The sequence below is a fragment of the Schistocerca serialis genome, chromosome 8 (genome assembly GCF_023864345.2).
Source record: "Schistocerca serialis cubense isolate TAMUIC-IGC-003099 chromosome 8, iqSchSeri2.2, whole genome shotgun sequence".
NCBI lineage: Eukaryota > Metazoa > Arthropoda > Insecta > Orthoptera > Acrididae > Schistocerca > Schistocerca serialis.
In genome coordinates, this window is record NC_064645.1 from 528029014 (window position 1) to 528051628 (window position 22615).

At 42.8% G+C, this 22615-nt stretch overlaps 1 protein-coding gene and 1 non-coding gene across 2 annotated transcripts in view; both read right to left on the reverse strand.

Annotated features, from left to right (window-relative positions):
* The window catches only part of LOC126417104 (neuroglobin-1-like), a 395454-nt gene extending 378946 nt beyond the window's left edge, over nt 1-16508 (reverse strand). Inside the window, exons 1-2 of the mRNA XM_050084999.1 lie at nt 16498-16508; nt 16236-16412 (exon numbers count right to left, since the gene is read on the reverse strand). Of these exons, the coding sequence (XP_049940956.1) occupies nt 16236-16412; nt 16498-16508 (188 nt within the window). The remainder of the gene's footprint in view (nt 1-16235; nt 16413-16497) is intronic.
* Nucleotides 16509-22284: 5776 nt separating this feature from the next.
* Nucleotides 22285-22359, reverse strand: Trnas-aga (transfer RNA serine (anticodon AGA)). The gene has a single exon. It is a non-coding gene; the product is annotated as a tRNA-Ser (tRNA).
* Nucleotides 22360-22615: the final 256 nt, after the last annotated feature.

Genomic DNA, 22615 nt, shown 5'->3' on the forward strand with positions numbered 1-22615 from the left:
CATTTCCGAACCCTGTCAACACCAAAACAAAACGAAAGAATCTCCATAATCAAGGAATTGCAACGCGAGCTAGAATTACATAACCACACATCAATTAACTTGCTCATGCTGAGTAATAACAGACGATCTGTAAATATTGAACTTGAAGAAAGACAACTTCACACGACCACAATTGTAAAACTTTTATTTATGATGGTCGGTTTCGGTGAACAGAATAACCATCATCTGTTCCGTGAGTAGCCTACATAAAGTTTAAACATATTACGTTATGAAAACTAACGTACATGTCATTAATAAAACAAATATATTGAATTATTGATACACATACCTCAGTATAAGATAATACATCTGCTCGATTTCAGCTATAATTGTAGTTCATATCTTAATTAGCTAAACATTTGACGTAAGATGCACTGGCATATGAAAGTTGAAACCAGTACATACAATATGTTAAAAGTTAAAACCAGTATTTACAAAATGTTTCACAAAGTTCATCCGTACATATACAGCTTCATCTTTATAACTTATATTGTTATTACAAAATATGTTACCTAAACTGTTAACAAAAATGTCGGCCATCGTGCCTGCAAGACAATTGCCAATGGCCACAGTTCACTCTGATAATAGTTTTTTTAATGAAAACAATTAGAGGACAGTGAATGCTCCAACAAGTTAACCAACTTCACAGCCTGGCGCACCTTCTGACGTGTTAATTAATTAAGCTAAGGATCGTGTTATTTACTTGACATATCAGCGAGTCTTAGAGCTGAGGGTCACCTTGTTTCACTTTATTTAAGTTGGATTATGCTTGTGGAGTAATAATTTTGCTGTGACCTATTTCGCAGGCACGTTTTGTAGTTATGAAGTGTCGCCACACATAGACCATGAGCTGTGGGTTGGGTTGTGTACTTGACACTGAATGTCATCTTGTTCCGCTTCTCTTAAGATGGAACTATGCATGGGCTATTTACCTTCACGCGACCTAAATGTCTCTACATCGTATATTTGTCCTCGTTTATATCCACGGGCAGTACATCTCGTAAGTACACCTCATACTACATCCCTACTTTTTCTCAATATTTAAGTGCTTAGTGAATTTTCTTTGTCACTCCTGTCATATTATTATTTTGGTTTTAAGATTTCAATGTTTCCCCTTTGTAAAGATCTTTGAGAGTCCAAATTCACACGTAGATATCAGGCTACGTATCATGTGGTACATCTAGTTCGTGTTGCGTAAATGACCTCCTGATATATGTTTCCTACTTCAGGCGTCGGAGAAAAAAGTGACGTTAAAATGGCTTCATGAGGGATTGCCTCTTCACCGCCTACATGGTAAGCTACATACAGGGCCGTCTACTGTGCAATCTCGTCGTCAACTACTTTTACGCCGTGAAAAGATATTGCTAATAAATGTTACTGGCTTGGTACAAAACTAGAATTATGGAATACGACTTAGGTTGTAATCCTAAAGACATGTTCTCTTTTTTGTATTACTGTTTTACCCCCAAATGATTACTTCCGTTTTTTATTTTCAGAAAATATTTTAGCTTCTATCTGCTACTAAAATTAGACGTTTATATGTGCAGTTGAAAATGACACGAATACACAAGCAACCTCTAGCGGCGCCAAATGTTATCATGTTCTCTAGTACCTTTCGCTAAGCCTCAATTCAGCGGCGCTTTTGCATCAGTGATGTGCTGCGTGTGATTTTCAATATGGGACTTTGTACCAAGCACTAAACGGCTCCAAGCACTACGGGACTTAACATCTGAGGTCATCAGTCCCCTATACTAAGAACTACTGAACCTATCTAACCTAAGGACATCACACACATCCATGCCCGAGGCAGGATTCGAACCTGAGACAATAGCAGCAGCGCGGTTCCGGACTGAAGCGCCTAGAACCGCTCAGCTACAGAGGCCGGCCATGCACTTGGCGAAACATTTTGTAAGTACTTGTTTTAACTTAGAACGTATTGTATATACAGGTTTTAAATGAATGTGAATTTTACGTCCACCGCCCGTCTAATTAAGATATAGAGTACATTTAGGTCTCAAATTCACCACTGTACTGAGGTATATGTTATAATAAGTAAGTATATGTGTTTTACTAATGACATTTTCATAATGTAATATGTTTATCTACGTTGTTCATAGATCAGAAGAAGGTAACTCTGTTCACTGGAACTGGTCATCGTAAATAAAGCTTTTACAACTGCTATCGCGACTGAGAAGTTATCTTTCTTCAATTGAACCATCCCTCAGTGATGGAAAAGCCCGTAACAGGGAAAGGTGGTGCCGATGCCACAAAATCTGGGCTACGGAACAATGGAAGATTAGAACAATGTCATTTGCTCGGGTGAGTGTTGTTTCACACCGTTTATAGGTTCTGGCAGAGTTTAGGGCCCGAGAATGAAACATGGAGGGGTTCATTGATGGTTTGGGCAAACATATAGAGAGCGCACGGTTACTCTACAAAGTTATATTACTCCTAATAATTATGTGAACATTTAGGCTAATCAGGTACATCCCATGATATAGTTTTTGTTCCCCAGTGGTGATGATATGTTCCAAGAAGACACGCAACTGTTCACAGAGCTCACATCATTCGGGACTAGTTTTGTGAGCTTATGGACAAATTGTCACGTCTGTCCTGGCCACCACAGATCTCAATATTGTTGATGCTATGTGGTGTAATTTGGAGAGAAGTTTGCGTGATCGCTATCCACCTCTATCACTGATACCGAAACTTGTCACTGTTTTGAACCATAAATGGTATTAGATTCCCCTGAAAACCCAGGACCTGTTTCATCCATTCCGAAACGGCTGAAAGCTGTTTTGAATGCCAGCCATTTCCTACATGGTATTGGGCGTAGGTATGTGTTCTCTTTGTGGGGTAGTAGTACTTTTGTCCGCCGCCTGTAGAAATTTAGCCTCGTCAGAGAACGAAAGCTGAGAACAGGGAGAGGAGTGAGTGTTGGACGGCGTGGTAAGAGGTGTTACGATCGCCGTGACACGCCTCTCGTGTCTGTTTGGTGACCAATTCCCAACTGATTATCACCTGCGCAGAGACTAAAGCGTGGATAGTAGAGCACAGTAACAGATAGATAGTAATTCCCCCCCTCCCCCCTCCCCCCCCCCCGTAAGCGCGGCTTTTGGTTACACCTCTGGGCGGTGAATACGAGATGTATAAGTGTTTTAGTTTGTCTCTGATGCCGTCTGTGAATGGTGATAATAGTAGATGCCGTAGTTTCGCACAGTATATACAGGGTGGTCAGAAAATGTCAAAAATGCTTGCCGTGATGTTGTAAGGCAGATTGTACTGAGACAAAAATGTTAAGAAACAAATGCGATACGTTGCGCCGTTTCCGAGTTATTTAGCATTCAAGTTAGCCAATAAGGTCGTTGCGCGCGCGAATTCAAGTTTCTGCTACGCAAACAAAGCACTCGTTAGTTAACACCGTCCCTGGTAGGCCGCTTGAATGTGAGCGCGCGACGCCCCGATTAGCTACATTCATTGCTTAACAACTTGGAAACGGTGCAACGTATCGCATTTTTTCTTAACATTCATGTCTTAGTACAATCTGCCCTACAGCAGCCTTACGACATTTTCCGACCACCCTGTATATGTTATTTCCGTCTGATGCACTGGAGTTTTCGGACACTTCTGACAGTGGAAGCGGATCTTCTAAAATTGATAATGTAAAGTAAAATAAACATATCTCTACAGTATAATCTAAGGAGCCAGTGTTCAGAGGACATTAAAATGTGAATGCGTGTCCCCCAAAACCTTTGGAACAATAGTAAGGCCGGCCGCGGTGGTCTAGCGGTTCTAGGCGCTCAGTCCGGAACCGCGCGACTGCTACGGTCGCAGGTTCGAATGCTGCCTCTGACATGGATGTGTGTGATGTCCTTAGGTTAGTTAGGTTTAAGTAAAGTTCTAGGGGACTGATGACCACAGATTTTAAGTCCCATAGTGCTCAGAGCCATTTGAACCATTTTTGAACAATAGTAATGCTAAACGTATTGAAAACTGTAGGCGGTATGAGGTCTGGGGTGTAAACGATAACTGTTAACTTACCATAGGAAATGGCGAGAGGACCTACTTCATACAGAACTCTTGTGCTCTATCAAAATGGGAAACAGCCTCAAATCGTCGCACAAGGGCCATCTAAGCTAGAGCGCAATCGCCATGCGATATTCTGAATATCGCCTTATTTTCTATGGCAGTTGCATCGTCGATCTTAACTGTTTTAGCACATTTACTTTCTCGTAAAAATCATTCTCGAATATTAGAAACTTTTGTTATTAGTCTTATAAATTCCAAAATTGACCCTTTTAGTGTAAATTTTACCTCAAAATTTACTTAATTTTGGCAGCGTCCAATTAATAATTAAATTGTTTTGTATGATACTGCAGTGCCTGTATTGGCAAGAAGAAAGATGCAATATTCCTTCGGACAGGAATGCATTCTCTAAGCAACATTGCATTGTTGTATAAACAGTACAACATCGCAATTATTTGCCGATAGCAGGCAGCGACTGTCAACTAAAATATCCTCCCAGTCCTGGAATTACTTAATGTACGTACGAGTACAGGTTCTGCTCTACGAACGACGTCGGATGGAAGGTAATGTCGGGCCGTGAGTCGTGCACGAGTAGCCAAAGCGATTTAGGCGACCGCTCTCGTAAAGTGAGAAATTCGGATTCGAGTCCCGGTTTGGCATAGATTTTCATTGTCTTCATTCGCTTGTACACCAGATGGTAATTGGTATTCGCAACTGCAAATACAACTCATATAAATCCTTTGTCTCCCTGCCCTCACTACGAGGCTACCGTGCTTTAACGGGTTAAATTTAGATAGAATTGTAAACGTAATTAGTTTTTTCATAGCGATACGAAAGCCATTTTCTCTCATTACCCTCACAGGAAAGTTTAGAATGTTATTATGAACGACGCAGGAATTGTCAAAACCCTGACGGACGAAGCTGGAGGCGTAAGAGGGTGAAAGACAATTCAAAGTGTAGCGCGGATCACACGTGCCGTAGAGTAAGTGGCTATCGTCTTCATCATCATCATCATCATCATCTCCTTCCAACGATTAGGTGTCGTAATCACCTGTGGTTGCGTCTGGCACCCATCTATCCGTCAAATACGAGCTCTGCCTAGATCTTTCCAATCGGCAAACAATTCATTATCTTTTTCAGCAATCTGTTTTCTCTCAGACTGTCAACGTGATCCTCCACTTCATTCTATTTTATCCTGTCATTAACTGAAAATATTTTTAAATCTAATCTCATTATTTTATTCCTCATTTTTTCCAGTTTATTATGTACCTCATCAACTTCGTTTCTCCTGCTTGTATGTTGTTGTTGTTGTGGTCTTCAGTCCTGAGACTGGTTTGATGCAGCTCTCCATGCTACTCTATCCTGTGCAAGCTTCTTCATCTCCCAGTACCTACTACAACCTACATCCTTCTGAATCTGCTTAGTGTATTCATCTCTTTGTCTCCCTCTACGATTTTTACCCTCCACGCTGCCGTCCAATGCTAAATTTGTGATCCCTTGATGCCTCAGAACATGTCCTACCAACCGGTCCCTTCATCTTGTCAAGTTGTGCCACAAACTCCTCTTCCCCCGATTCTATTCAATACCTCCTCATAAGTTATGTGATCTACCCATATAATCTTCAGCATTCTTCTGTAGCAGCACATTTCGAAATCTTCTATTCTCTTCTTGTCCACACTATTTCTCGTCCATGTTTCACTTCCATACATGGCTACACTCCATACAAATACTTTCAGAAATGACTTCCTGACATTTAAATCTATGCTCGACGTTAACAAATTTTTCTTCTTCAGAATCGCTTTCCTTGCCATTGCCAGTCTACATGTGATATCTTCTCTACTTCGACCATCATCAGATATTTTGCTCCCCAAACAGCAAAACTCCTTTAATACTTTACGTGTCTCATTTCCTAATCTAATTCCCTCAGCATCACTCGACTTAATTCAACTCCATTCCATTATCCTCGTTTTGCTTTTGTTGATGTTCATCTTATATCCTCCTTCAAGACACTGTCCTTTCCGTTCAACTGCTCTTCCAAGTCCTTTGCTGTCTCTGACTGAATTACAATGTCATCGGCGAACCTCAACGTTTTTATTTCTTCTCCATGAACTTTAATACCCACTCCGAATTTTTCTTTTGTTTCCTTTACTGCTTGCTCAATATACAGATTGAATAACATCGGGGATAGGCTACAACCCTGTCTCACACCATTTCCAACCGCTGCATCCCTTTCATCCCCATCTACTCTTATAGCTGCCATCTGGTTTCTGTACACATTGTAAATAGCCTTTGGCTCCCTGTATTTTACCCCTGCCACCTTTACAATTTGAAAGAGAGTATTCCAGTCAATATTGTCAAAAGCTTTCTCTAAGTCTACAAATGCTAGAGATGTAGGTTTGCCTTTCTTTAATCTACTTTCTAATATAAGTCGTAGGGTCAGTATTGCCTCACGTGTTCCATTTCTGCGGAATCCATACTGATCTTCGCCGAGGTCGGCTTCTACCAGTTTTTCCATTCGTCTGCAAAGAAATCGCGTCAGTATCTTGCAGCTGTGATCTATTAAACTGATAGTTCGGTAATTTTCACATCTGTCAACACCCGCTTTCTTTGGGATTGGAATTATTACATACTTCTTGAAGTCGGCGGGTATTTCGCCTGTCCCATACATCTTGCTCACCAGATGGTAGAGTTTTGTCAGGACTGGCTCTCCCAAGGCCGTCAGTAGTTCCAATGGAATGTTGTCTACTCCCAGGGCCTTGTTTCGACTCAGGTCTTTCAGTGCTCTGTCAAACTCTTTACGCAGTATCGTATCTCCCATTTCATCTTCATCTACATCCTCTTTCATTTTCATAATATTGTCCTCAAGTACATCGCCCTTGTATTGACCCTCTATATACTCCTTTCACCTTTCTGCTTTCCCTTCTTTGCTTAGAACTGGGTTTCAATCTGAGCTCTTGATGTTCATACAAGTGGCTCTCTTTTCTCCAAAGGTCTCGTTACTTTTCCTGTTGGCAGTATCAATCTTACCCCTAGTGAGATAAGCCTCTACATCCTTACGTTTGTCCTCTAGCCATCCCTGTTTAGCCATTTCGCACTTCCTGTCGATCTCATGTTTCATACATTTGTATTCCCTTTTGCCTACTTCATTTACTGCGTTTTTATATGTTCTCCTTTCATTAATTAAATTCATTATTACTTCTCTTAGCCAAGGATTTCTGCTAGCCCTTGTTTTTTTACCTACTTGATCCTCTGCTGCCTTCACTACTTCATCCCTCAGAGCTACCCATTCTTCTTCTACTGTATTTCTTTCCCCCATTCCTGTCAATTGTTTCCTTATGCTCTCCCTGAAACTTTGTACAACCTCTGGTTTAGTCAGTTGATCCAGGTCCCATCTCCTTAAATTCCCACCTTTTTGCAGTTTCTTCAGTTTTAATCTACAGTTCATAACCGATAGATTGTGATGAGAGTCCACATCTACCCTGGAAATGTCTTACAATTATAAACCAGGTTCCTAAATCTCTATCTCACCATTATATAATCTATCTGATACCTTCTAGTATCTCCAGGATTCTTCCATGCATACAGCCTTCTTTTATGATTCTTGAACCAAGTGTTAGCTATGATTAAGTTATGCTCTGTGCAAAATTCTACCAGACGGCTTCCTCTTTCATTTCTCTCCCCCAATCCATATTCACCCACTATGTTTCGTTCTCTCCCTTTTCCTACTTTCGAATTCCAGTCACCCATGACTAATCAATTTTCGTCTCCCTTCACTACCTGAATAATTCCTTTTATCTCATCATAAATTTCATCAATTTCTTCATCATCTGCAGAGCTAGTTGGCATATTAACTTGTACTACTGTAGTAGTCATGGGCTTCATGTCTTTCTTGGCCACAACAATGCGTTCGCTATGCTGTTGGTAGTAGCTTACCCGCACTCCTATTTTTTTATTCATTATTAAACCTACTCCTGCATTACCCCTATTTGATTTTGTATTTATAAACCTGTATTCACCTGACCAAAAGTCTCGTTCCTCCTGTCACTGAACTTTACTAATTCCCACTATATCTATCTTCAACTTATTCATTTCCCTTTTAAATTTTCTAACCTACCTGTCCGATTAAGGGATCAGACATTCCACGCTCCGATCCGTAGAACGCCAGTTTTCGTTCTCCTGATAACGACGTCCTCTTGAGTAGTCCCCGCCCGGAGATCCGAATGGGGGACTATTTTACCTCCGGAATATTTTACCCAAGAGGACGCCATCATCATTTAACCATATAGTAAAGCTGCATGCCCTCGGGAAAAATTATGGCTGTAGTTTCCCCTCGCTTTCAGCCGTTCGCAGTACCAGCACGGCCAGGTCGTTTTGGTTAGTGTTGCAAGGCCTGATCAGTCAATCATCCAGACTGTTGCCCTTGCAGTTACTGTATAGGCTGCTGCCCCTCTTCAGGAACTACACGTTTGTCTGGCCTCTCAACAGATACCCCTCCGTTGTGGCTGCAGCTACTGTACGGCCATCTGTATCGCTGCGGCACGCAAGCCTCCGCACGAACGGCATGGTCCATGGTTCGTGGGGGTTGTATACGTGACCTTTTTCTATGTTACTGTCCATTATTCGGAACCATACACAAGTGTGGGTGCAGCCAAAACTATATAAATTTTCATTTGTATTTCTTTCTTTGTTTCTCTTTCCACATTTCTTCCAGTTGTTCCCAGATAGCTTAATATTTATTACCCTTCTTCTCGATGTCTTTGTCATACTCGAAACTAATCTCACATCCTACATTACTGAAATGGGATACGTGTTCCAAAGCTTATTTATTTTATATTATTTTCGGTCGACTGGATTCTTTCCTTTGAAATCCATTATTGTTGTCTTATATGCATATGTCGTTAAGTTGTAATAGATGGCATTTACGTTCAATCCAAATAATGATCTTTCTAAATTACATTCTGTTTTCCATACAATTGTCTAGTTATCAGCGCATAAGATCATTTAGAGGTACGCTGGACCCTGTTTTAATTCCCAAGAGTAATTCAAGCCTAGGTCGTCAGTATATAAATTACGGAAAGTGGGTCATAGACTGCACCCTTGTCGAACACCTCCATTAACTAAAACTTCATCTGACATTTCCGAACCCGAACCTCCAAATATTTTAGCATTTACGTATAGACTCTTTGTGATACTAGTAAGTTGTCTAGGAGAACCTTTTATGTCTAATATTTTCCACACAAAGTGTCCTTTTCTCTTATCAGAGACTTTCTCAACGTCAATAACTGGCTTTTGTAGGCTGATTCGAGAATCTTTCCGTGCTTGATAGACAAGAAGCATCCTATATTAAATTGTTCGTCTCAACTTCCCCTACGACTACGTGGTACATAGTAAATAGTTACTGTTTACACCGTGCATAGGCTGGACCTGTGGGGCGGGCACTATGGGAGAAAATTTGTATTATCTAATGTGTACCAAGAACATTTTAGAACTGTTTCTTACTTAAAGGTCCATAATACTGCTCTAAGGTTTGCTATTTAGTTGTATAAAATTTCACAACCAAGTTTATGGACTGACGAGACAAAGAATTAAAAGTTTTCATTTCAGTCAGCTATTGTATATGTTTTATTAAGACTGCTATGAAAAATGTCAGTTTAAAGAAAAAAGACAGAGAGAAAGGAACATAAACTTCAGATTCATATCAATGCATAGATCAGTGTTTCGAATTTTAAATAATTTGTTGTAAGTGTAAGCAAACATATTTTAATTAAATGCCAGATAAAGAAAGAAATTTATAAAACAAGCAAATTTTAAATACATTTGAAGTATCAATGATTTAGCACAGTAGCTCGTCTGCGAATAAAGTTACTGGAAATAACTATCCACAGCTTCAAGTCTTAATAATGTCCATAAAGTGACATAATTAAAAAGAAATAAACAAAATAAAATACGACTCCTGGTTTGGATGAAATGAGCGAAGGTAGAAATCGGCTTTCCGCGAAATTAATTTCACTTCAGCCTGTAAGGTTTCCTACATCCATTCTTTTATAAGGCTTATTGAATTACCAAAACGACGTTATACGGGCTTGTCCACTGAACAATTCAGCTAAATAAGCCCGGACTAAATATTAATAGACGTATTTCACAATTATAAAAGAACGAGCACAACTTTATTAAAGCGGAATCCTTTTATTTTAAAATTTTGTGGTACGGACCCCTTTTCGATGCAGGTAGATAGGCTGCGTCCTACACAGCCTACATCTAAATGCCTCCCTATGCGGGTGGTTTAAGACTGTGGAGCATTGCTGTCTACAAGAACTTGCACAGACGTATGAAATATGTGGTGTAGCAGGTTGTACTTTCTAGAAGGCAGAGAGAGTGTAAGAAGAGAAGTTTGGCACAAGCGTGAACTAACTGTCAGATATTAATTCTTGAGACAGAATCGTAAAGAAACTAAATCAATTACAAGAAAAGGCATTCAGACATAATACGTGATTTTTATTTCAATATAGCTGCAGCTGCTTTGTCATTTAACTTCACTTTTCGTATATAGGCTGCTACTGATCTGTTTCCAATACTGGTTACGTAGTTTTTGAGGACAGTATGAGTAGACATGTTTATGTAAACAGACAACTTTTCGTTTCACATCATATTTATGTAGAAAACTGGAACGACCACTTTAAATAAAATTCAAACAGCCAATGTAGTTTAATTTTTCTTTCAGAAATTTGCTGTGAGACTAAATTGAGTATATATACGAGTATATAGATATGCCTACACCCACCATGCTTAAGAAATTCGCAGATACCACTGGAAACACGCCGTTGGCAACCCACATTAAAAAAATTGTTTAAGCTGATCAGTCAGTTGAAGAGGAGCCCCAATGGCTCGAAATGTACAAAATATTGGAATAAAAACATCGATTTGTGATTGTGGGACTGTTTGTTATCTATTTTGCGAAAAGCAACACTGACAGCAGTGAATAAAATCAAGAAACTAAGTACTTTAAGTCGCAGGCAGGTGGCCTAAATACCAGATCCAAAAATTTTCACGCAATGGAGTTTGTGGACACAAAACGTTTTCGTCACGATTCATTGTTGAGCACCCGCCTAAGTTACCGTGAAATCACACTTCGCAAAACATAATATGGAGAGTACTGGCGAAGTAGCAGTTTACAGCCCCATCCTAAAGAACACGTCCAAGCTAAAGGGTCAAATCCTTTTCAACTCAGAGGTCTCTTCTGCAGTGTATAATGATGCATGGAGACTGCAAAAAGCACGTTGACTGGTCGATGTCGGTGTGCAACGGTTTATTTTGTCTCTTGCATGTCACCGAAAACGAGCAGAGTAGGACATCGTCGTACCCTTCCATCGTAACAGTTCTCATGGGCGCCGCTGACGAAAAGCCCTCCATTCTGCAGGAAAGTATGCCACAGAACTCGTTTGCGTCGTATTGTGGTATGGATTGCTATTGTATTGTATGGCGCTTCATATCGTGATTGTGCGTGTGTACTCCTGAACCTGAGGAAACCTCGGAATGGAGACCTACTTTGTCCTGCAAAGACAAAATGAACTTCGCCCCATACCTTCACATCTGCGTCCTGTAGCGTTACAGATGCACTTATAATACTACATAAAGCATGTGTAACAGCAGCAGCAAGAACTGGACGCAAGATAAGGCCGCCACTGAGGTTCAAACACAGAATAAATTCCAGACATTCGGAAATTGCTTCAATTAACTCTGGCCGTGCGGAGTGATCACGTGGTTTAAGGTGCCATGTCACGGATTGCGCGGCCTCTCCCGTAGGAGGCATGAGTGTGTGTGTTATTCTTAGCATAAGTTATTTTAAGTTAGTTTAAGTAGTGTGCAAGTACAGGGAACGATGGCCTCAGCAGTTTGCTCCCTTCGGAACTCACACACATTTGAACATTTAATTAACTCTGTCTCATCCTAAACTAAATTCCCGCGAATAACTACAATCAAGCACTATTCCTGTCCTCTATTATATATGTATTCAATATCTAGCCCTCTAATTGCCGTTGCAACAGGAGCGAGATAAACGAAAACACATCTTACTAATGCTGTGTAGTCAGACTTATTTTAATGCAGGAGATATCCATATTGTTGACAATGTACGAATTTATCCTTACTTATCTTCAATCGGTTGTGGCAGCATAGATGCCCCATTAACCAGCGAGGTCAAGCACTGGCGCCTTTCGATTTTGGTGCGCATGAGTGACACAGTCAGGTCAGACCCAGCGTACCGAATTCCGAGGGGACGCAATTTACTTAATCGGAAGTGGCACTGTGTTAATAGAACACTGGCACTAATTTCGTGTTCAGTGAAAGAATATTTAACAGTACGCTGCCGTAAGAGTAAGGAGTAACTAAGAAATACGTTGGATTGAAAATAATGGGACCGGCGATAAGGCAACGTAGGTACAGTTTGCTTGCGCCTAAAGAGTAATAACTCAGTTTTCAGTTGTGTCTTATCTGCAGAGAACCTTTCAATAATTTTATTATTATCATTTTTGTTTTTCGGGGCGGGGGGGGGGGGGGAGGGAGGGGGGAGTGATGTTCAGGAATCGCAGGATGTTTCGACACGACAGATGTTAGAAAACACAGTCAGAAAATTCAATAGCTTCACACCTATACTTTGGGCTTCAGCCTGTCCTCCAGAACTGTCATAAACGTTATGTTCGATGCTTAATAACTTAGACAGCAAAACACTAAACAGTGTAATATGTGAAACTGGGAGGGAGTTTACACTATCCAGCGTTCACTTGTGGCGAGCCCCAGTGAAAAAGTGACTTGCGTGATCGGTGTCGTATCCCGAGCAGTTGACAAAATAAATGTTGCGCCTGCGAACAGGGAGCTGCTACCTCGCTCACGTTGTCATTTTGATTTCAACGCCACCAATACGAATAACTATTAATCTTCCCAGATGATATGGAGGGAAACACAATGCTTGTTTGCCTTGAACGGAAGTTACACACTTCTTAATAACCAGGGCGTACACAAAATGTACAGCTGTGATCCGTGGATTCATGTTTTTGTTTCACAAAGAGCAAATCTTTCGCCCGCATGTAAATCCGTCGTCGTGACTTTTAATTTGTGACCGTGAATTCGCACGATTTATGAGAGCGACCACATCACTTGACAATAAACAGGATGTAACAAAAAGTACAACCCCACTTTCAGGAAACATTAATCACAGAGGAATAAAATCTGTTGTATAAGCATCGATCCGGAAACACTTTATTTCCATGATAGAACTCATTTTTCACTTCTCTTTGTAATCACATTGATCATGGTTAACGCAGCAGGTATGAATGATACCTAAGAAACAGATTTTAAAATGTTGTGTTCAATAATTCACACAATATTGGAAGCAGAAAACTTTTCATTGTCAATGGAGAGACCACAAAGAGGGTCCTACAAGGTCCTGTTTTCGGTCCACTCCTATTCCTGTCGACAGTTCTCACGAAATTGTGCAATCACGTCATCAACAAAGATTTTCTGTCAACGTCCGGGCCGGTATTGTTGGCGTCTGATTGCTAGTGCTGAGGCTGAGCTGAAAAACTTTGCATATTTTCATATAGAATACTCCACCTGTTTGCTATACCAGCAGAAAAATGGTTCAAATGGATCTGAGCACTATGGTACTTTACATCTGAGGTCATCAGTGACATAGACTTAGAACTACATAAACTAACTAACCTAAGGACATCACGCACATCCATGCCCGAGTCAGGATTCGAACCTGCGACCGCAGCAGCAGCGCCTAGAACCACTCAGCCACAGCGGCCGGCAGACCAGCAGACCATGTGTCTTTACGTGTGCGACAAAACGAGTTCTTAACGCAAGATGAGCTCCTCCTCAATTCGGTGTTATTACTTGTATGCTTCTAAATAACAGATTCTGTGGCTGATGGATGGGTAGAAGCGGACAAGTGCCATGGTCTCTACTCCCTCCGCATCTATATAAATTAGATCCTATCCTAGGCATAGAGTTGGTGCAATGGATGTTTTACAACTGTACTCCTTTTTATGTGTTTTGCAGGTCCACGTGGTGTCGTCTTCTATCGTCATAAATGGTTTTCATTATACTGATGGCACGCATGCATGTTAATATCAATTTTCTAAACTTGGGTAATCTACTTCCTATAGTGATGTATGTGTTTGTCCACTATGACTAATTCTCTTTGTAAAGGATTTACCTTCGCACATTGTAGATCCGTTGATGGCAGCAAGATTATATTGAAACCGGTCATTGTAAAGTAAAATAAAAATGCTAAGTGATCTTGGCTACAGAAAATTTTTCTACTCACTAATGACAGATCGCTCCCTACGAACATGTGCAACTAGAATTTTATTTGTGGGGTGCATTTGAAAGCTCTTGTGTCGAGGAACGCCGCTAAAAGATGCACAGTCTTCGCGCAGGTATCGTGAAAGGCTGTGAAACAAAATGGATTTCTCCAGGGATACATTAACGCAATATGGATTCAACGCTATGGCAAGTTGGCGCATGTATCCTTGCTAACGGAGGGCATTTTGAATATTTCATATAGGGCAGTGTTTCATACTCTGCTGATTCCTTCCTTTCCTATGTGTTTCCCATCATTAATGCGTTGAGAGTTTGTAGAAGCTGAGCTACAACATAGGAATAAAGCATTTCCGGACCAATGTCCATATAACATACGCTGACGGAAAGAAAATCGTGAAATAAGACACGGAGATGTGCGACGTATACGGATGTTGGTGTCTACACCAATTTTGTACCAGTCGCATGAGAGGGTGCTAATAGCGCCATTAAGAGGATGAAAATCAGGTTTGCTTTAAATACACTCTGCAACAATCGTGAGTGTTAGTTACCTATCAGGCTGGACGTGGTGAGTTGATGTTAGCCAAGGCGACGACGACATCCTTATGGACACCTCACAGAGTTTGAAAGAGGTTGTGAAATATGGCTACAAAAAGCCGCATATTGTTTCTGTGATACTGCAGGGACACTTGTCATGAATGTAGTCAATAGCCGTGACTGCTGGTGGCGGTGGTCAAAAGAATGTACCTTCGCAAGAAGACCGGGCTCGAGCAACATGATACTAACGAGAGGGAAGACCATGGTGTTCTGGCGAATTGTACTGCATCTGCAGCAGTAATTTTAGCAGCAATTGGTACCACAGTAAGACAACGAACTGATAAAAATCCTTTACTTCAAGGACAGCTCCGAGCCAAACGCCCTGTACCGTGCATTCCACTGGCCCCAAACAATCACTTTAGTGGTGTCAAGCGAGAGCTCATTGGTCGGCAGAGTGTTTTTTTTTTTTATAAAAGTCGGTTATGCCCCTCGGTTTGGAAGGGTGATGCATACAAGGAGGCAAGTAGACGGTCTGTAGCGTACTTGTCGCGTGCTAGACACAATGGACCTACTCCTCGAGTTGTGGTCTACGATGCGAATTAGTATGACAGCAGGAGCACTCTAGTGGTTATCCCACGCACCCTGACTGCAAATTTGGACATCACCCTGGTGATTCGGCCTGTTGTGCTGGCATTCATGAACAACATTCGAAGAAGTGCTTTGCAACACGATAAAGCTTGCCCACATACTGCAGTTGTAGCCTAACATGCTCTACACAGTTTTAACACGTTGCGTTTGTCTGCTCGATCACCAGATCTGTTTTCAATCGAGCAAATATGGGACACCACCGGACGATAACTACAGCGTCATCCCTAACAAGCATTAATCGTCCCTCTATTGACCAACCAAGTGCAACAGGGATAGGCTTTTCTTCTAACAAACTAATATCCGACACTTGTACAAAACAATGCAAAATTCTGGCGATTACACCAGTTGTTAATGTAGCAGCATTTCGCATTGGCAATGGGTAATCTCGCGCCTCCGTTAATCACTTAAATATGTTACCAAGACAGATACATACCCGAGATTGCGTTACTCTACATTAATCATTTCTTCGTACACCGATTTCTTTTCTGTTATTGAATATTCTTCCTGTAAGTGCTAGGAATGTTCCCAGTAAGTTTGTTCATACCTTCTTATTTACACCCTCTGCGGTCTGTTCCATTCCACGCCTGCGATCAGAACAGGAATCCTGGATATGCGACAAAAGCTTCGCCTGTCGGGCGAGCAGGCTGCTGCAGCGGCCGCCTCACCTGATGAACGTGATGACACCCACGCTGGCGATGTCGTCCTCGAGCGTCTTCCAGGCGTCCGTGAGCAGCTGCTTCTGCTGCTCCGAGATCTCCGGCGGCGGTGGGGGCGGCGGCGGCGAGGACGGCGATAACAGCGAGGAGGCGCGCTGCGAAAAGCGGCGCCCACTGCCGCCCACGCTGCCGCCCCCACCTCCACCTCCTCCGGCGGCCGCTTCTGCGCCACCGCCTTTCAGCGTAGATCCCGAGCCTCCCATGCTGTTACGGACCCGGCATCATGCAGCGCTTCCGCACCTGTCAGCACGTATACGTCACGTCACAGTTTCATACATACTGTAGAGGACAATGGGTTATATCTAGGAAATGTGATGCGAAATTGTGATTTAGAGTGTTTCAGTGCACGATGCACCAGCCTCACGGCAGACGGCGGACGAAGGCTGGCCGGCACGTTATGCAGGTGCAACAGTTTTGCAACGAGCGTCGGTATGTGTGTACGTGCGCGGCAGCCACCAACAGCCAGAATGCAGCATTAGCAGAATTACAGAGGCGCGGGCCGCGTGTGGCGCGGTTGCGTTAGCCAACTCATCGAGAACATTCCAATAAACACAGCGCCGCGTAACCAGCGGATTCAGCAGCGGTCTGCACTATTTAAGAGCATCAGAGGTGGGCGTCGGCATCAGTTCGACCGATTGGGAGTTCGGTCGCTGTTACGTCGTCTTCATCAGTGACGCTGTCCCCGAGGACCGGCCAGCGGAGGGCGTTGCCCGCTGCTGCACCAGCAACTCCTGGCGTCGTCACGAGCTGCAGCGTCTGCAGGAGGCGAGCTAGGCCGGGCCTCGTGCTGCTAACCTCCTACCACCTGTGCAGCCACTGACTGAGATCGGCGGAGCGTTCCCCGGGCTGCACACATCAGCACGTCTCCACCACGACACGAGCGGTGGGGCCGAGCTACCGGAAAATGTATTGGCAGAACCAACAATAAAGAGGAAGATTGCTAAAAACAGCCACCTTCTTCCACCCAGCCACGCCCTACAACCCCGACCCCGTCACCCGCTCCGGTCATCCTATTACAATACTGAGGAAGTACACACATCAATAAATGTCTTGAACTACCCCTCTTGAAATAACCCTTTATTTTGAAATTGAAGACACATAAAATAAAAAGGAATAAGAAGTAGTGGATCTCAGAGCCGCGAGAAACTTAACATCTGAATTGGTTATCACGATGTAGATGATGGTAAGGATTTCCGTTACCTAGGCAGCAAAATAACCCATGATAGAGCAAGGAGGAAATAAAGAGCTGACTAGCACTGGCAATTAGGGAATTTCTGCCTAAGAGACGTCTGCTAGTACTAAATAAATGCCTTAATTTGAGGAAGAAATTTCTGAGAATCTACGTTTGAAGCACTGCAGAATATGGTAGTGAAACCTGGATTGTGGGAGAACCGAAATATAATCGAGGCATCTGAGATGCGGTGCTACAAAATAATGTTGAAAATTATGTGAACTGATAAGGTAAGGAATGAAGACATTATCCTCTGAAACGGCGAGAAAAGAAATGTATGGAAAACACTGACATTGAAAAGGGACAGGTGTTGCGGCATACACAGAGACATCAGGGATTAACTTCCTTGATACTAGAGGGAGCTGTAGATGGTAAAAATTGTAGAGGAAGTCAGAGACTGAAATATGTCCAGAAAATAATTGAGCATGAAGGTAGCAAGTGATTGTCAGATGAAAAGAATGGTACAAGAGAGGAATTAATGGCAGACTACCTCAAACCACTCAGAAAACTGATGACCCAAAGTAAATAAATAGAAGTTTTCTCTGAGGTATGCATATACATTTGTTTGTAATGTAATTATATAACCAAACGAAAAAAATAACATTTCTGTAACGACGAAACATAGGTTTCCAGTGAGAAGGGTTTACAGCGCCGCTAAATAACGTAAACACGTTGTGGGACGTCACATAGCACGGTATACCGTCTGTGAGATCGTCAAACGAGCACTGGTACAAATGATATCGTCGCGATTCTGTCTACATCGTGCAGAGTAAATGGTCCTTGTCGACAGGAAAAAACACATCGTTTGGATCGATCCCACATATAGTCGATTGTCTTCATGTCCAGGGAGCAAGGAGGTAACCATTCTGGTGACCCTAACATGCTGGGAGAACGTGTTAACGTATGCAACGCGATAAGTACGAGAGTTCCATACATCAAAATGCTGGTGATGCGGTCCCGCTAATGGATGCAGAACGTCATACCTGCACCGAAGAGCTGAGGTACGGCCTCAGGATCCACAAGAGGTTTACGGTGGACACTTGTAATGCCAGCTCAGAACATCACTCCATCACCACCTTGTTGCAAATGTGAACAGAGGTTTGCAGGCGTTTGGTATTACCGAATTATCTCCTCACACGCTGTGTGCGATTATCAGAGTACACACAGATCTGAGTTTCGTCAGTAAACAACATCCGATGCTAATCCTCAGGCGTCTGTTCTGTGTGGTTGCTTGCCGTCTGTAATCGCGTACAGGGTGTTATGGTGTGCCACGTGGTGCCCGCGGTGGTCTTCGGGAATGGAAATTCGTGTCAAGCAATCGTTTCCTAACAGTCTGAAGCGATACGTGGCGCCCTGTAGCCTCTTCTGAAGCGTAGTTCCCTTCTGGAGCACTCGTCCACGGTACCTTTACACAAATATCTTAGATTTCGAACGTCCTGAGCTCCTGTGTAACGTGGGCGGCTTGTGCAGTGCAGATCTGCAGCAACAAACGGGTTTGAATACCTCGAACAGTGACTGGTACCCAATCTTTTCGAAAGAATAGCGTTTTCATCTCTACTAAACAAGATAGAAATGTGCATATCGACTGCCCAAGATAACAAAACGGCACTTAGAGAGACTAAAAACTGAAAATCTCTGACGAGAAAGCTTAATCAAGTGAGGTTCCAGGACAAACTACCAAGAAAGATGAGACGATAAAGGCGAATGGATAACTCAGCGATAAAGTGCGGCCGGACGGGGTGGCCGAGCGGTTCTAGGCGCTACAGTCTGGAACCGTGTGACCACTACGGTCGCAGGTTCGATTCCTGCCTCGGGCATGGATGTGTGTGAAGGCCTTAGGTTAGTTAGGTTTTAGTAGTTCTAAGCTCTAGGGGACTGATGACCTTAGCAGTTAAGTCCCATAATGTTCAGAGCCATGTGAACCATTTTTGATAAAGTGCGAAAATAGTGGGCGATCATCAAAAGCCACTGCAAATGCAATAGCTGTATGACGTGGTCTTTGACTGGCCTATCTGAAACAAAGAAGCGATTCTCTCAGATGAAACGGTGTACAGTGAGAAGAAAGCACATAGAGATCGAATTGGGGAAAGATGATTATACATTACGGTTTATAAAAATGACATAACTAAGAAATAAAAACAGCCCGATTTTGGAAGATGTGTAAGCATAATAGCAACAAGTTACCACGAATGAAGGCGAGTGGAACATGGGAAAACGTGGCACCCAGAAAGGTTGCTATTCCATCCATCTCTATGGAGCCACACACGAATTAGGTAGTGACTGTAATTGCCAAAAGGAACAATATCATCATGTAAGAGAGTTTTGACAGTAATGAAACGAATATACAGGACGTATACATTTGAATGATATCTGTTATGTTCAATATCGTTCAAATGGCTCTGAGCACTATGTGACTTAACTTCGGAGGTCATCAGTCGCCTAGAACTTAGAACTAATTAAACCTAACTAACCTATGGACATCACACACAACCATGCCTGAGGCAGGATTCGAACCTGCGACCGTAGCGGTCGCTCGGCTCCAGACTGTAGCGCCTAGAACCACACGGCCACTCCGGCCGGCATCTGTTATGTCAGACAGCCTCAATTTCATATGAATCTACAGGGGTTGGACGAAAATATAGACACACCCCGAGACCGCATGCTTGAACATAAATGCTGATGCTAGCCAAGCCCGAGGATTGCTCTGCTGTATTTGACCAAGAATTGCTACTGTGCAATGGCATAAATAGTTTGCAAGCGTCAGTAGTGGTCAGAACAATGTTATCTACCGTTGTGAGCACATTCCGTCGAAGTATATATTGTAGGTGTATTGTACGGGATATTGTAGGTACTATTATTATAGGTGCTTCAATAACCTAGTTCACTGAAGCTTTTGGTGTTGTCAAGAGGCACCTAGCCAGAGACTTATAACGCACATAGAGAAGGCGCAAAAACATCATCCGAAAGTGATAACGTAGACGAGAGGGGGGCTGAGGGGAGAGATTTCATCAATTGGTTGAGGATGCTTGTAGGTGTGGGAAGACGGATGCGGAAGGGGACCTAGGGTACTTAGATTTCTATAACGTTTGGAGTGGTAAAATTTTGGGGATGCGTAGATGCGTGTTATGTTTGTAGAGGCGAGTATGCGATTAATAGTGCTTTTGTAGGCGTGCTTTGTCCGGCACGTTAGCAGTTTCTACATCTACATCTATACTCCGCGAGCCACCTTACGGTGTGTGGCGGAGGGTACTTATTGTACCACTATCTGATCCCCCCTTCCCTGTTCCATTCACGAATTGTGCGTGGGAAGAACGACTGCTTGTAAGTCTCCGTATTTGCTCTAATTTCTCGGATCTTTTCGTTGTGATCATTACGCGAGATATATGTGGGCGGTAGTAATATGTTGCCCATCTCTTCCCGGAATGTGCTCTCTCGTAATTTCGATAATAAACCTCTCCGTATTGCGTAACGCCTTTCTTGAAGTGTCCGCCACTGGAGCTTGTTCAGCATCTCCGTAACGCTCTCGCGCTGACTAAATGTCCCCATGACGAATCGCGCTGCTTTTCGCTGGATCATGTCTATCTCTTCTATTAATCCAACCTGGTAAGGGTCCCATACTGATGAGCAATACTCAAGAATCGGACGAACAAGCGTTTCAGCAATTTTAGTCTGTTGTGGGCCTTCTGTTGCACGGTTAGTCGACTAGAAAGTTATTTTAGTTTCCCAGCAATGGTTAGACCAAGATATTTCAGTGTTTTAATACGATTAACAGGACTGTTAGTGATGATAAGATGGCAGCCGATTTTTAATTTCTGTATGTGTTGTTTGTTTGGTGGAGGAGACCGGACAGCGAGATCATCGTTCTCATCGAATTAGGCAAGGACGGGGAAGGAAGTCGGTCGTGCCCTTTCAAAGGAACCATCCCAGCATTTGTCTGGAGCGATTTAGGGAAATAACGGAAAACCTGAATCAAGATAGCCGGACGCGGGACTGAATGGTCGTCCTCTTGAATGCGAGTCCATTTGTTAACCACTGAGCCACCTCTCTCGTTCTGTATGTGTGTAATGGCCCTTAGAGTGATGTTACTGTCACAAAATACTTCTCCCTTCATGAAAGCTCCAGATGCTACATTGTTGGAAATCATTCCCGTATAGTTGTGGCGAGTAGTATGCAACCCCTCCTTAAAGCAAGGTGGGAGTTTCTCTTGGATACTTTCTTGGCCTGTACGCTCGACTAACATATTCGCTATCAGTCATGAAAGAGACTTTCCATTGTACAGCGACTGATTCTGTCACATGCGTGCTACGTAACATACTTGCGTCTAAAGTACATGTACAGATCTTTAATCGTAAACATTTTATGCAATCATGCATTTAGTTTATGGTGTAAAGTCTGTATCAGCCTCATTTAATGTAAGAATTCATGCCTCCAGGTGTGAGACTTACGACGGTCTTTATTGTTTATTACAAACTTTAATGGTCTTATTCGCTATATAATGTAATGATAACTATAATAACAACAAGTTGAATTTACCAGTTTTTATTACAGTATGTTGTGACCAATGTCTTTAAATTTATAATAACCACATTATGTTCTATACTACACTGTCAAGTGATATTAACGTGGCCACCTGTCAAAGGCCTGAATAACCACCTTCTGCAGCGCGGACCGCTGCAACACGTGAGGGGAGAGTGTCAGTGAGAACGTGATTTTCACTCTGCAGCGGATTGTGCGCTGGTATGAAAATTCCTGGTAGATTAAAAGTGTATGCCGGGCCGAGACTCGAACTCGGGACCTTTGCCTTTCTCGGGCAAGTGCTCTACCATCTGAGCTACCCAAGCACGACTCACGCCCCGTCCTCACAGCTTCAATTCTGTCAGCACGTCTCCTACCTTCCGAACTTCACAGAAGCTCTCCTTGCAGAACTAGCACTCCTGGAAGAATGGATATTGCGGAGACATGGCTGCCGGCCACGGTGGCCGAGCGGTTCTAGGCGCTTCAGTCCGGAACCGCGCTGCTGCTACGGTCGCAGGTTCGAATCCTGCCTAGGGCATGGATGTGTGTGATGTCCTTAGGTTAGTTAGGTTTAGGTAGTTCT